The sequence below is a fragment of the Eleutherodactylus coqui genome, chromosome 7, assembly GCF_035609145.1.
Source record: "Eleutherodactylus coqui strain aEleCoq1 chromosome 7, aEleCoq1.hap1, whole genome shotgun sequence".
Lineage (NCBI taxonomy): Eukaryota > Metazoa > Chordata > Amphibia > Anura > Eleutherodactylidae > Eleutherodactylus > Eleutherodactylus coqui.
The window spans coordinates 222,168,986-222,184,146 of record NC_089843.1 but is presented as its reverse complement, the minus strand read 5'-3'; the positions used below and the strand labels follow the sequence as shown (position 1 = coordinate 222,184,146).

Below are 15,161 nucleotides of genomic sequence, written 5' to 3'. Positions count from 1 at the left end.
CACTGTGGATGAGGGATACAATATAGGGGGCGCTGCGCTGTGGATGAGGGATACAATATAGGGGGCGCTGCGCTGTGGATGAGGGATACAATATAGGGGGCGCTGCACTGTGGATGAGGGATACAATATAGGGGGCGCTGCGCTGTGGATGAGGGATACAATATAGGGGGGCGCTGCGCTGTGGATGAGGGATACAATATAGGGGGGCGCTGCGCTGTGGATGAGGGATACAATACAGGGGGCGCTGCGCTGTGGATAAGGGATACAATATAGGGGGCGCTGCACTGTGGATGAGGGATACAATATAGGGGGCTCTGCGCTGTGGATGAGGGATACAATATAGGGGGCGCTGCGCTGTGGATGAGGGATACAATATAGGGGGCGCTGCGCTGTGGATGAGGGATACAATATAGGGGGGCGCGGTGCTGTGGATGAGGGATACAATATAGGGGGCGCTGCGCTGTGGATGAGGGATACAATATAGGGGGCGCTGCGCTGTGGATAAGGGATACAATATAGGGGGGCGCTGCGCTGTGGATGAGGGATACAATATAGGGGGCGCTGCGCTGTGGATGAGGGATACAATATAGGGGGCGCTGCGCTGTGGATAAGGGATACAATATAGGGGGGCGCTGCGCTGTGGATGAGGGATACAATATAGGGGGCGCTGCGCTGTGGATGAGGGATACAATATAGGGGGGCGCTGCACTGTGGAGGGCTTTGTGGATGAAGGTAATGAGTTTAAATTGAATTCTGTATGTAACGGGCAGCCAGTGCAGTGACCGGCACAGGGCAGAGGCGTCCGAGTAGCGGCTGGACAGGAAGATGAGCCTGGCTGCCGCATTCAGGATGGATTGGAGAGGGTAGAGTCTGGTGCGGGGAGGCCGATCAGCAACGAGTTGTAATAATCGAGCCGGGAGTGGATGAGGGCAACAGTGAGCGTTTATAACGTGTCCACAGTGAGAAAAGAGCGGATTCTTGCGATGTTCTTGAGGTGCAGCTGACATGTTCGGGCCAGAGATTGGATGTAGGGGGTAAAGGAGAGATCGGAGTCAAACATGACCCCAAGGCAGCGGGCATGCTGGGAGTTATGGTGGCGCCACCAATCTGTGTTGCCAACAGCAACCAATCACAATGCAGCTTTTGTTACCTCAGTATAATATATAACAACCAATCACAGCGCAGCTTTCATGTTACCTCAACAGTATAAAAGATAAAAGCTGCACTGTGATTGGCTGCTGTTGGCAACACAGATTCCGGGGAAGTCCCTAGTTTTCCACATGTATTCCCGCCGGGATGTCACTCCGCGGTGGATCTGTACGCGGTACAGATAGACTGTTTTATATATAGGACACGGCTCGTGTTATTCATCTGCAGGCGGTCCCATCGCTTCATCACCCCGACTGGCTGAGGAAGCGTCTTTGTGCGGCTGCATCCAGCAGGACTCCTCAGCGAGGCCCCGGGGTGTCCGGGCACTGCCTGTTTGCAGGAGGTGTGCCCGCGTGCGGCTGAAACCCCAAATATGCGGCCGCGTACCCGCCGTGTTACACCCCTCACACACGTGCAGTGTAACCGTACAGCGGCACCCGGCGCCCCTGCTCCCCGATAGGCAGGCCGAGGAGGACAGCCCGGGTCCTCGGAGCTCCTCACTTCCGGCGGTCCTCCCGGTCCCTCACTTCCGGCAGTCCTCGCAGGTCACATTGAGCCGTCATGCTGGTGAAGCTGCTTGGACCGCGCTACGCACAGCTGGCCCGGACGTGGTGAGGGTCTCCCCCGCTATGCCGGACCTCCGTGCTGGCCGCCCGCTGACGTGTTGTGTCTCCGCAGGGTTCCGACGCTGTCCGCCTGGGGGTCGGTGGGAGCGGTCGGCCTCATCTGGGCTACCGACTGGCGGCTCTTCCTGGATTACGTCCCCTACATCAACGGCCGCTTCAAGCCGGAGAAGTGAGGTGAGTGTTCCGTGTGACCCGGCCGCCCCCCGGGCTCCTGCTGGCCGGCAGCGTGGCTTCCCGGGGGTATAGTGGGGTACAGCGCTCCGTACAGACCCCCCTCCTGCTGGCCGGCAGCGTGGCGCCCCCTGGGGGCATGTGGTGTGGGTGGCTTCATGGGGGTATAGTGGGGTACAGCGCTCCGTACAGACCCCCCACCTGCGGCTGGCAGCGTGGTGCCCCCTAGGGGCATGTGGTGTGGGTGGCTTCATGGGGGTATAGTGGGGTACAGCGCTCCGAACTGAGACCCACCCCAACCTGCAGCTGGCAGCGTGGCGCCCCCTGGAAGCATGTGGTGTGGGTGGCTTCATGGGGGGTATAGTGGGGGAACAGCGCTCCGTACAGACCTCTCCCACCTGCGGCTGGCAGCGTGGCGCCCCCTGGGGGCATGTGGTGTGGGTAGCTTCAAGGGGGGTATAGTGGGGTACAGCGCTCCGTACAGACCCCCCACCTGCGGCTGGCAGCGTGGCGCCCCCTGGGGGCATGTGGTGTGGGTAGCTTCAAGGGGGGTATAGTGGGGTACAGCGCTCCGCACTGAGACCCACCCCAACCTGCAGCTGGCAGCGTGGCGCCCCCTGGAAGCATGTGGTGTGGGTGGCTTCATGGGGGGTATAGTGGGGGAACAGCGCTCCGTACAGACCTCTCCCACCTGCGGCTGGCAGCGTGGCGCCCCCTGGGGGCATGTGGTGTGGGTAGCTTCAAGGGGGGTATAGTGGGGTACAGCGCTCCGTACAGACCCCCCACCTGCGGCTGGCAGTGTGGTGCCCCCTAGGGCCATGTGTGGGTGGCTTCATGGGGGGTATAGTGGGTACAGCGCTCCGTACAGACCCCCCTCCTGCTGGCCGGCAGTGTGGTGCCCCCTAGGGGCATGTGTGGGTGGCTTCCTGGGGGTATAGTGGGGTACAGCGCTCCGTACAGACCCCCCACCTGCGGCTGGCAGTGTGGTGCCCCCTGGGGGCGTGTGGTGTGGGTGGCTTCCTGGGGGGTATAGTGGGGTACAGCGCTCTGTACAGACCCCCACCTGCGGCTGGCAGTGTGGTGCCCCCTGGGGGCGTGTGGTGTGGGTGGCTTCCTGGGGGGTATAGTGGGGTACAGCGCTCTGTACAGACCCCCCACCTCCGGTCCAGCTGTGCGTGACCAGCGGGTTTTTGCTCTTGCATGTTGTATCGGCGTGTTACGTGTGCGTGCTCTCAGACGGGGCGTGGGGATTGGCAGAACGCAGTTAGTACACGGCATTGCATACTTGTGTGTCGCACTTGGTCATGTGATCCCGGGGGGCGGCGTGTTATGTAACGTCTCGTCCTATAAGCCCATCCATTAACAGGAAGCCGTTCGCACATAGACTTTTTATGTGCGGGAAAACAAAACCGGCGCGAGCTGCTTGTAGCGCATGTTATGTGCAATCTAGGCTTAGGGGGTAGAACATGGGTCAGTGAGTGTACAGCCTCAGCGCGCCTGCCCTCCTGGGTCGGGGAGTATGCGGCCCCGCCTGCCCTCCTGGGTCGGGGAGTATGCGGCCCCGCCTGCCCTCCTGGGTCGGGGAGTATGCGGCCCCGCCTGCCCTCCTGGGTCGGGGAGTATGCGGCCCCGGGGCCGCGCGTGCGCGCGCCTGCCCTCCTGGGTCGGGGAGTATGCGGCCCCGCCTGCCCTCCTGGGTCGGGGAGTATGCGGCCCCGGGGCCGCGCGTGCGCGCGCCTGCCCTCCTGGGTCGGGGGGGGGGTGCGGCCCCTTTCAGTGATTGTTTGAAGGACAAATTTTGGTTTATATTTTCTCGAAAAGCTAAAAATCCCAAATGTAGTTGTCCTGAGCTCCGAGGACGGCGTCGGTCCGCTCGCTGGGGTGTAGTCGGAAGCTCGCGGCCTTGTTGTGGGCTTTGATGCACTTGCAGTTTTTAGTGTGTCTGCACCGTCTGGAAGCCCACTAGCTGTGGATGTGCGGACCCCCTTGTCAGCCATCGGTGGGGGATGTAATGGGCAGGGGGACAGCCACCGTCCTCACAGCGCGGTAGGTTGTAAGGCTGCGATCGGCACAGAACCTTCCAGCAATCCCGGACGGGCACAGCATGCTGCACTAGATTGTCCTGGGGCACGCGGCCCGTGTCTGCAGCGCCTGTTCTGGTGAGACGGAGTCAGTGGGCTTTTAGGACTGCGTATTGTGTGTGGACTTTACAGGTGTAATACACAGGTGAGGTCCGTCCGTGTGACGGCGCCCTTGGGGTTATCTAGCCAAGGTCAGTCAGGATGATGTAAATGCTGCAGATTTGTGTGGATGAGCTAACAATCCAGAAGAATATCGCATGGCGCCCGCGGTGGCGTTGGCACACGGTGCAGATCTTAAATCCGCAGCATGCCAGTTGTCTTCAATGCAAAAGGTGAAATCTACAGCAAAATCTGCGTGTCATACATGTGGGTCTTGGTACGGATCCGATCAGGGATTGGGTAGCCTGTGGGTGCACCCATAAATTAGACTTATCGCCCAGCCCTAATTTACAGGCGTTGCCTGGCACTGGCTGAACATATTTGTCCCTTCTGATGGGTCTATGATCCACGATTGGGATTTGTACGCCGTTATTAACGAGTTGTTCCCACTGACTCCAAAGCCTTGTGTTGCTGATGCCCGGCGTCCAATTCGCCATGGTCCGTCCTGTGGCCTCTGCAGATGTCTCTAAGAGGAAGTCCCGGAGCACTCCAAAGTAAGCCTGTATCGGGCCGAGGTATTTACTTCATGCCAAGCCACTAGTAGGACCATGGACCTCTAGTCCCAAAGTGTCCAGAGAAGCAAATGGAGTGGCAGCATCTGCGGTGGATTTAAAATAAAAACAACTTGATTGCCCGTATTTTTAATATGGAGCAATGTTTCGACTGTAAGAAGTCTTTCAGCAGCCTGTGGCCTCGGCAGACACACTTTGTATGGCAGCTCAGCTATTCTACAGCGATTACCAGCTGTAGATACAGATAAATGTAGCCTAGTCCCTATGACCCCCAGGAACCGGGCCAAGTTGGGTGCAAATCCACTGCATGTTACTGTTCTGGAATTGTGCAATATTTTTCTTTCTCCAGAATGAGCAGACAGCCCAGAGACGCCGCCTAAGATGTGCTCTCCGGGTGATGGCAAGCCGTCCTGTTTACATGAAGAACTTCAACCATTGTTGATCTGACAATTATTTGAATGTCCATCTGATGTTCTCCATCAAGCACCTCAATGCTGTCTAGACAATACAGTCAAACCATCCCGTCCGCAGAAGGTTCTGTTTGCTGCAGAACGTGGCATGCACTAGATATACAAGTGATGGGTTGTGGGCTGATTAGATGAACGGTCTGGTCACCGGAGGTCCTATAAAAGGCTCTCGGAGGCTCCTTGTGTTTAGTGACGGAGTTTAACCGGATTCTTTTCAGCGATGAATCCAGGTTTAGTTTAGGCGCTGACGACAGCCGTGTTCCTGTCTGGAGACCTCTCGGTGAGCGCCTCAATCCTGCCAATGCTGTAGATCGGCACACTGCCCCCTGCTGGTGTGATGACCTGGGGACCATTGCATACGACAGTCGGTTTCCCCCTAGTGGTGGTACGAGGGAGAAGGACAGCTCAGTGATATGTTCAGGACATCCTGCAGCCACATGTGTTCCTCTCATGGTGGCTTCCAGCAGGGTAATGCTCGGCCGCACACACAAGGGGGTCACAGGAGCCCCCACAACATTGTCACACTTCCGTGGCTGCCCAGTCACCAGACTTATCACCAATAGAACATGTATTGGACCATCTGGGACGCCAACTTCCACAGCCTATGAGTTTACAGGATTTATAGGTAAATGTGGAGCAATATGCCGCAGAATATCATATGGAACCTGTATGCCTCCATGCACCCCGCTCGTATCACATCTTGTATCCAAGCTAGTGGTGGTACAACTGGATACTCGAGCCTATATGCCCGCCCGTAAATCCTCCTTGTATACAAGCTAGAGACAGTACAACAGGGTAGTAGAGCCTTCATGACCCGGTATCGCATCTTGTATCAAAACTACAGGTGGTACAACAGGGTACTAGAGCCTCCATGCTCATCCATATCACATCTTGTATCCAAGCTAGAGTAGGTACAACAGGGTACTAGAGCTTGCATCCCGCCCGTATCACATTTTGTATCCAAGCTAGAGGTAGCACAACAAGTTACTACAAGCCTTCATGACCCAATATAACATCTTGTAGCTAAGCTAGAGGCAGTACAGGGTACCAGAGCCTCCGTGCCCGCCCGTATCACATCTTGTATCCAAGCTAGAAGCGCTATAACAAAGTACTAGAGCCTCCATGTCTGCCCGTAAATCCTCCTTGTATACAAGCTAGAGGTGGTACAACAGGGTACTAGAGCCTCCATGCTCATCCGTATCACATCTTGTATCCAAGCTAAAGTAGGCACAACAAGGTACTAGAGCCTGCTCCATGCTCTTCCGTATCACATCTTGTATCTAAGCTAGAGGTGGTACAACAGGGTACTAGAGCCTCCATGCCCGCCCGTATCACATCTTGTATCCAAGCTAGAGGTGGTACAACAGGGTACTAGAGCCTCCATGCCCCCCATATCACATCTTGTATCCAAGCTAGAGGCGGTACAACTGATATTGTAATCACTTGTATCAATGTTACAATCACAGTTTCATTCCTCTCTGACAAGTCCTAGCGGAGGGCTTGGTTTTGTGCCCATGAGTTCTGATTGGCAAGTTGTTTTATGTTTTGTGTTTCTTTTGTAGATTCTTTCCTGATCCATACGAAGGGGAAGATGTACTTTGAAGCCGGACGCCGTGACTGCTGGTTGGCGATCTCCATTTCATCCATGAGAACGGATGGCGATTATTTATGAAGAAGCTTCACTTCAGCTTCCAAATAAACCATGTTATTTAATTGTAGGTCTGGATGTCTTTGTGCAGCATCTGCATCCGCTGGTCTTATCCTGGGGATTACAAACAAGTGGTGATACAATCTTGGTCACACAATGGAGTTAGTTGAGTATCCAGACTCCCCATAAATCATAATGTCTGTGAATGAAAGAAAGGGCTTGCAGGCCGGACTACACAATACCTTGTTACTGCAGCGCATGTGGTTCACTGCACACGACCTTTCACATTTGCGTTGGGGCTCAGTTCGGGGTTTCTGTCTCTCTGTTCCCCCCCCCCCTTTTTTTTTTTAACTCCCCTTTGAATACAATGGGGGGTGGGGAACAAATCCCTTTTTCTTTTTTCTTTCCATTACTCTATAAAAACTGAGCCGAGGGACGAAGCCCCTGAACGGAGCACGAGCGCAGGCGTGAAGCGGCCTTACGCTGTGTTGAATATTTCTGCCCTCGCACGCAGTTTGTTGCACGCAGTGTCCCTCGGGCCGGACGCTGTCCATTCGCACATCCCACGGTACAATGGTCTTCAAAATTCCTCTACCTTGAACTGTTGGATAAGTCTTCCAAAAGCCTGTAATTTTACTGAGGTAGATGATGGTCGTGCTGCTGAAGAAAGGGGATTCACCCCCCCAATGCCTTCAGTTTGTTTTCTTCATACAAGCTCTTGAAAACTAATCAGTAAATTTCATTGAGATGTGAATGTGATGACTGGAGATACTAGAAGTTCGTCCTCTCTGTATCTCGCTCTCCGCCTCATATCGCATAAGTTACATTCTGGAATTATTTGTTGCCCTTTTTGTATAGTTAATAATTTGAAAAAAGGGGAAAAAAACGCAATTGTGTAAAATAAGTCGCACTGCGGTGACCCTCTACAGACGGTGATTATTTGCAGTGCTCAAATGTGGAGGAGAACCGAAAAAGTACACATTGGGGGGGATGGGGGATATTTAACGGTTTCCTTATTTTACCACATTCTGAGACTTTAGAAAAATGAGTCGAATCGGCTGGAAAACCCCTTTAACTCCTACCGTTCTGTGTACAGCTTCTGTGGTAAAGAGCGAAATAGAGAAGTTCAGTTTTGCCAGATAGAACTATTCCAGCAAGTCTGTTCTGCCCCCTCCCTTTTGGAATTCTGTGCCTGCATAGGTTGGCAGATGTCATTTTTGCTAACCACAGTCAAAGTAAAAAAATCTCACTTAAGATGGTGCCTGATAAGTATCCGACAATGGGCTGCATTGCAAGGAAATGGCTGCAATACAAAGAGGAGACCTCCAGAGTGTGACAGGTAACCAGGTGAGGGGGGTCAAAATATATTTGCACAGGAGTGACCTCTTAAGGAACCATCCTAGGAAGGGACAGTTTATTTACTACACACTGGAGCGTTTTTACTTCTCTGGATCAGTGAATGATCTTATGTTTTTGCGATTCTCAGTGCATAGGCTTCTATTGAAGGTGGCCCATGCATTGAATTCAGAAGCTTTGTCTTCAAGGAAAGTTTGGACATGCGGAGTATCCGCAGTTATCGGTGTGAAGAGACTGTGCACCTCAGAGAATTGTCGAGACGGGAGTGCTGCAGCACCATCGGGTGCAACCATTACCTCAAGGAGAGCGGTGAGCTATGATCAAGGGATGCAATGCTAAGCACTGTGCTGCTACACTTGTAGAGGGAACTTTGGTGAGACTTTGCATTTGCCACAATGTCTTTGGGAATTCCCTGATGGCAGAACCCTACGGGTGAACTGTTACTGCTGGTTCTCGCCTACCACAAGTTGTAATGCTCTGAGATTAATATGCATAAAATTACTAGCAGTCCAAGCGACCTAAAAAAATCTGAAATTTCCCTCCCTGTAACAGCCTTGTATAACAGCTGAAAGGGGTTGTGTTGTGCCTGTAGATTCAGGAATGATGATCCTCTTTATGTAGCACCAGCGTATTCCACAACACTTTCCAAATCAGAGACATGTCACCCAAAATACAAGAATAGGAGGAAGGGCCCTGCTCACAAGAGCTTCCAATCTACGGGAAATAAGGGGGAAACAATAAGGAAAGGCTTCTGCTCCAGTGTATTTTTTCCTTACATTTCAACCTCAATACAATATATAATTCACCAGTTTATACGACACTAGGTATCATTTCTCCTTAGGGAGCGAGACTTCTAAGGCCGCCCATGCTCTGGGAAATATGCAAAGGGAGAGATGGAACAATGCCTCTATAGCGCCACCTACTGGAAGGACTGAAATATAAGCCAGGGTCTACCACACAGTTGCTCACAAAAGTGGAAAATATTGGACAGTGAAGGCATCAAAGTGCAGATTACACGCCTAAATAAATTTAGACCTCAGATCAGACCCTGTTATTTAAAGAGACTGTCACCTACTTTTAGTCCTATGGGCTGTAAGTAGATGACCCGCTGAGTCCGGGGATGAAGTGTTCTACTTACCTCCCCCGTGGTTCACCTGGTGTCAGTGCTGGAAGCTGCTGCTCAGTGCATGGAGCAATGCTGCTAACTACGCCCATTATAAATTTGGAACAAGTGGACTACTTAGTGTCCTTCAATGCACTGAGCTGCGGCTTCCAGCACTGACATCGGGGGCATGACGGGGGGGGGGGGGGGGTAAGTATAACATTTCATTCCTGGACTCAGCAGGTTACCTGCTTATACGACTAACAGGGATAAAATTAAGCCCCCACTAAATATCACCTGCCTAACGCAGGAAGTGCAGAGACTGCTTAAAAAAAGATTAAAATCCACAAATCGCAGGGCCCAGATGGAATACACCCAAGGGTACTAAGGGAACTAAGTGATGTGATACACTGGCTGCTATTTCTTATATCTAGGGACTCTATTGAAACCGGGATTATACCTCTGAATTGGTGAATTGCCAACGTGGTTCCAATATACAAAAAGAGGTCAAAAAGAGAGCCTGGTAACTACAGGCTGGTAAGTCTCACTTCAATAATTGGAAAAATATTCGAGTAGTTTATGAGAGATGTCATCCTAGAATACCTCAAGGAAAACAACAGTGTAACCCCTTATAAGCATGGGTTCATGAGGGGTCGATCATGTCAGACCAATCTGATCAGCTTCTACAATGAAGTAAGCTCTAGGCTGGACCTGGGAGAGTCTATTGATCTCGTATATCTGGACTTCTCTAAAGCATTTGACACCGTGCCACATAATAGGCTAATATACAAAATGAGAAGCTCGGATTGGGTGAAACGTGTGTATCTGGGTAAAGAACTGGCTCAGAGATAGAAAGCAGAGGGAGGTAATAAATGGTTCATACTCTGATTGGGCCCCCGTCGCTAGTGGGGGCCACAGGGCTCAGTATTAGGTCCGATTCTGTTCAAGATATTTATTAATGACCTGATAGAGGGGCTGCACAGTAATATTTGCAGATGATACAAAATTATACATGATAATACAACAGAGGACAATGTGCGGCTACAAATGGACCGAGATAAGCCGGGGGCTTGGGGGGAAAAATGGCAAATGAAGTTCAATGTTGATAAATGTAAGGTTCTGCACATGGGCAGGAGAAACGGATGTCACCAATATACACTAAATGGGGTACTGCTAGGGAAAAGTGATATGGAAAAAGACCTGGGGTTACTAGTGGACTGTAGACCTAACTGGAGCAATCAATGCCAGTGAGCTGCTGCAAAAGCTAATAACGCCTTGGGATGCATTAAAAGAGGTATAGGGGCGAGGGGCGAGAACATTATCCTCCCACTATATAAGGCACTTGTCAGGCCTCACATGGAATACTGCGTACAGTTCTGGATCCCAGCGCTCAGGAAGGATGTTGCAGTACATGAGGGGGTTCAAAGAAGGGCGACTAAACTAATAAACGGAATGACGGGACTGGAATACCCAGAGAGGCACCAAAACTGGGATTATTTACCCCGGAAAAAAGACGGCTAAGGGGCGATCAAATAACTCTGTATAAATGCATGAGGGGACGATACAAGGATCTCTGCCAGGATCTGTTTATACCCAGGACTGCGACGGTAACAAGAGGGCATCCGCTACGATTAGAGGAAAGCAGGTTTCATCACCAACACAGAAGGGGGTTCTTTACTGTAAGAGCAGTTAGACTGTGGAACTCTCTACCTGAGGACGTGGTGATGGCAAAATCCGTAGAGGAGTTTAAGAGGAGACTAGACATCCTTTTGGAGTGCTACGAAATTGCAAGATATAGACATTAAATAACCAGCGGGGTTGTTGATCCGGGTCTTAGTCAGGTAGGAACTTTCAAATCTTGATCCAGGGATTATTCTGACTGAAACTATGGAGTTGAGAAGGAATTTTTCCCCCCCAAAATGGGGTAAATTGGCTTCTGCCTCATTGAGTTTTTTTGCCTTCCTCTGCATCATTTGTCTATTTTTCAGCCGTGCGTACTATGTACTGACAGTAGGTGGCAAATTCCTTTTTACTTGTTAGCCATTTAGTTGTTCACAACCCTTGGCTACCCTAAAGGCGAGCTCCCTCCGTGTTTTTCGGTTTTGCACTGCTGCTTTCAGTTGTGTGATCTCCATGCCAGGATCCGCTCTGATAGTATCAGCCGTCGTGTTGTTTGGCGCTGGGTCTTTCTTTGTCACTGATCTGTCCAAGCATTATAGATTTTTCTAGCGACTCTGCTCACATTACATGGCCAAAATCCGTGATCCTGAGCCGGGCCATCTTGGCCGTCAGTGATATATCGGGTCTTATACGATTCAGGACTTCTCTGTTTGTTACTTTTGCTGTCTTACTCTAATTCAGTGCGCCTCTAGACATCCACGGTACGTGCTGACCGCAGTGAGCGGAGATGTTTTCAGTATATCTCCTCCAGTGTTTCACTAAGTAAAATGTCTCAAAACTGAGCTTAAAAGGTCAGTAAAGGGCAGCTTTATTAGGTATTGCAGATAATGACCAAGGGGGAGATGTTTAATGAGACAGATGTAGTCTTCTCTAGTGTAAATGTAGCAGACTGGGGGAAGGCTTTTTGGTGGAGGGTGAAACATTGTGCTTTGATGGAGGGGGAAGACACTACATGCTGTGAGGGACTCTGTATGGAAGTGTAATATATAAATATCCTTACACTGAAGCTGCTGCCTGGGCAGACTTCTTACAGAGATCATAGAACGGTCGCCTCTGCTCAGCACCTTGAAGGAGTCCCTTTGTCAGGATCTGAACCGGCAACCTCCTGCACTCCAAGCGGTAGCCCTTCCTATTGAGCTATCCTGCATCTGGACAGCTCCTCTTCTGAAACTATATGTGATCCTTGACTCCTAGTTCTGCAATATAAACCGGGCTTTGAACCTCCCACCCGCACATGTTTATTGTGCTCTGAGCCCTCAGCCAGTAAACCTGCTCTCTCCTATACTTGCTCCATACAAGAGAAGATTGCTACCTTGTGTACCAGACCTCGGCTATCTCCTGATGACTCTCCTGCTTACACCCTCTGTACTGCACCGCCATCTTGGGTACCAGACCTCGACTATCTCCTGCTTACACCCTCTGTACTGCACCATCATGGGTACCAGACCTCGGCTACTCCTCGACCACACTTCCTTCCAGTAGTGGCTACAACAGGTGACTCCAGTCCTGCAGGAGATTAAGACACCCTTGTTATACAGTATCAGCCACTTGTCCTGGAGGAACACTGGAGAACTTTTGCTTTCACCTGCTAGCGGCAAAACCATACTGCTGTGACACTGCCACCTGCTGGACACAACATTTATCCTTTAAAACAGCTGCAGCTCTCTGCAACTGCTGTCTCCTTCAATTTCCTATTCAGCAGAACTGGTGGCATGTCTGCCGCTAGGAGCAGTTGGCCCGCATGGACAGCTGACGTGCTATCCTGCAACTAACTGCTTACAGCAGGTCTGATGGAGGCTGCGGCCATACGTACTCCCCTGTCATCTGGGTTTGGGTGTATGTCCAAAGGGTTCCCGGTATACCCCTCCACTGGCAGGCTCTGGAGGATGTATAACCAAAGGGGGGGGGGGGAGCAAAAGAACCAGGGATCATCTGGTGAGCGGGGCGTTACTAGTACCAGCTTCTGTTGCTAGGTGGATGTCAGCAGTACCCTTCTGGGGCGTGACGCCAGCAGACGTTGTTGGGAAAAGTTGCGTTTGGCTTCAGTATTTTTTTTCACATTTGTGTAGTTTTTCACCTATTTTGTGATGGCGGATTCATACGAACAATAAGCAGCTGGGAAATGTTTCCTTTCCCACTGCTCAAAGCACCCGTAAAAAATAGTCGCATAGAACGAGATGGGGTGAATACAGAGGGTGAGGCGGGGGTGTCAGTGAGATGGGGTGAATACGGAGGGTGAGGCGGGGGTGTCAGTGAGATGGGGTGAATACGGAGGGTGAGGCGGGGGTGTCAGTGAGATGGGGTGAATACAGAGGGTGAGGCGGGGGTGTCAGTGAGATGGGGTGAATACAGAGGGTGAGGTGGGGGTGTCAGTGAGATGGGGTGAATACGGAGGGTGAGGCGGGGGTGTCAGTGAGATGGGGTGAATACGGAGGGTGAGGCGGGGGTGTCAGTGAGATGGGGTGAATACGGAGGGTGAGGTGGGGGTGTCAGTGAGATGGGGTGAATACGGAGGATGAGGCAGGGGTGTCAGCGAGATGGGGTGAATACGAAGGGTGAGGCAGGGGTGTCAGTGAGATGGGGTGAATACGGAGGGTGAGACGGGTGTCTGTGAGATGGGGTGAATACGGAGGGTGAGGCAGGGGTGTCAGTGAGATGGGGTGAATACGGAGGGTAAGGCGGGGGGGGGTCAGGATGAGATGGGGTGAATACGGAGGGGTGGGGCAGGGGTGTCAGTGAGATGGGGTGAATACGGAGGGTGAGGCAGGGGTGTCAGAGCGAGATGGGGTGAATACGGAGGGTGAGGCAGGGGTGTCAGTGAGATGGGGTGAATATGGAGGGTGAGGCAGGGGTGTCAGTGAGATGGGGTGAATACGGAGGGTGAGGCAGGGGTGTCAGAGCGAGATGGGGTGAATACGGAGGGTGAGGCAGGGGTGTCAGTGAGATGGGGTGAATATGGAGGGTGAGGCAGGGGTGTCAGTGAGATGGGGTGAATATGGAGCGTGAGGCAGGGGTGTCAGTGAGATGGGGTGAATACGGAGGGTGAGGCAGGGGTGTCAGTGAGATGGGGTGAATACGGAGGGTGAGATGCAGGTGTCAGGACGAGATGGGGTGAATACAGAGGGTTGAGACGGGAGTCTCAGCAAGATGGGGTGAATACGGAGTGTGAGGCGGGGGTGTCAGTGAGATGGGGTGAATACGGAGTGTGAGGCGGGGGTGTCAGGACGAGATGGGGTGAATACGGAGGGTGAGGCGGGGTGTCAGTGAGATGGGGTGAATACGGAGTGTGAGGCAGGGGTGTCAGTGAGATGGGGTGAATACGGAGGGTGAGGCAGGGGTGTCAGTGAGATGGGGTGAATATGGAGGGTGAGGCGGGGTGTCAGTGAGATGGGGTGAATACGGAGTGTGAGGCAGGGGTGTCAGTGAGATGGGGTGAATACGGAGGGTGAGACAGGGGTGTCAGTGATATGGGGTGAATACGGAGTGTGAGGCGGGGGTGTCAGTGAGATGGGGTGAATACGGAGGGTGAGGCAGGGGTGTCAGTGAGATGGGGTGAATACGGAGGGTGAGGTGGGGGTGTCAGTGAGATGGGGTGAATACGGAGGATGAGGCAGGGGTGTCAGCGAGATGGGGTGAATACGAAGGGTGAGGCAGGGGTGTCAGCGAGATGGGGTGAATACGGAGGGTGAGACGGGTGTCTGTGAGATGGGGTGAATACGGAGGGTGAGGCGGGGGTGTCAGTGAGATGGGGTGAATACGGAGGGTGAGACGGGTGTCTGTGAGATGGGGTGAATACGGAGGGTGAGGCGGGGGTGTCAGTGAGATGGGGTGAATACGGAGGATGAGGCAGGGGTGTCAGTGAGATGGGGTGAATACGGAGGGTGAGGCGGGGGGGGGGGGTCAGGATGAGATGGGGTGAATACGGAGGGGTGGGGCAGGGGTGTCAGTGAGATGGGGTGAATACGGAGGGTGAGGCAGGGGTGTCAGAGCGAGATGGGGTGAATACGGAGGGTGAGGCAGGGGTGTCAGTGAGATGGGGTGAAGATGGAGGGTGAGGCAGGGGTCTCAGTGAGATGGGGTGAATACGGAGGGTGAGGCAGGGGCGTCAGTGAGATGGGGTGAATACGGAGGGTGAGATAGGGGTGTCAGGACGAGATGGGGTGAATACAGAGGGTTGAGACGGGAGTCTCAGCAAGATGGGGTGAATACG

General features: G+C 52.6%; 1 protein-coding gene across 1 annotated transcript; it reads left to right on the top strand.

Annotated features, from left to right (window-relative positions):
• Positions 1 to 1,618: 1,618 nt before the first annotated feature.
• On the top strand, positions 1,619 to 6,883 carry UQCR11 (ubiquinol-cytochrome c reductase, complex III subunit XI). Its single transcript, XM_066574479.1, has 3 exons — positions 1,619 to 1,760; positions 1,828 to 1,949; positions 6,728 to 6,883. Exons 1-2 carry the CDS (start codon positions 1,711 to 1,713, stop codon positions 1,946 to 1,948), a joined length of 171 nt encoding a protein of 56 aa, XP_066430576.1. The 5' UTR covers positions 1,619 to 1,710; the 3' UTR covers position 1,949; positions 6,728 to 6,883.
• The last annotated feature ends 8,278 nt before the right edge of the window (positions 6,884 to 15,161 follow it).

Bases quoted from the DNA above. Each gene is read 5' to 3' on its own strand.
- UQCR11 (XM_066574479.1), top strand. From the start codon at position 1,711: ATGCTGGTGAAGCTGCTTGGACCGCGCTACGCACAGCTGGCCCGGACG. The intron at 1,761-1,827 runs GTGAGGGTCTCC...GTGTCTCCGCAG, and splicing joins GCACAGCTGGCCCGGACGTG to GGTTCCGACGCTGTCCGCCT.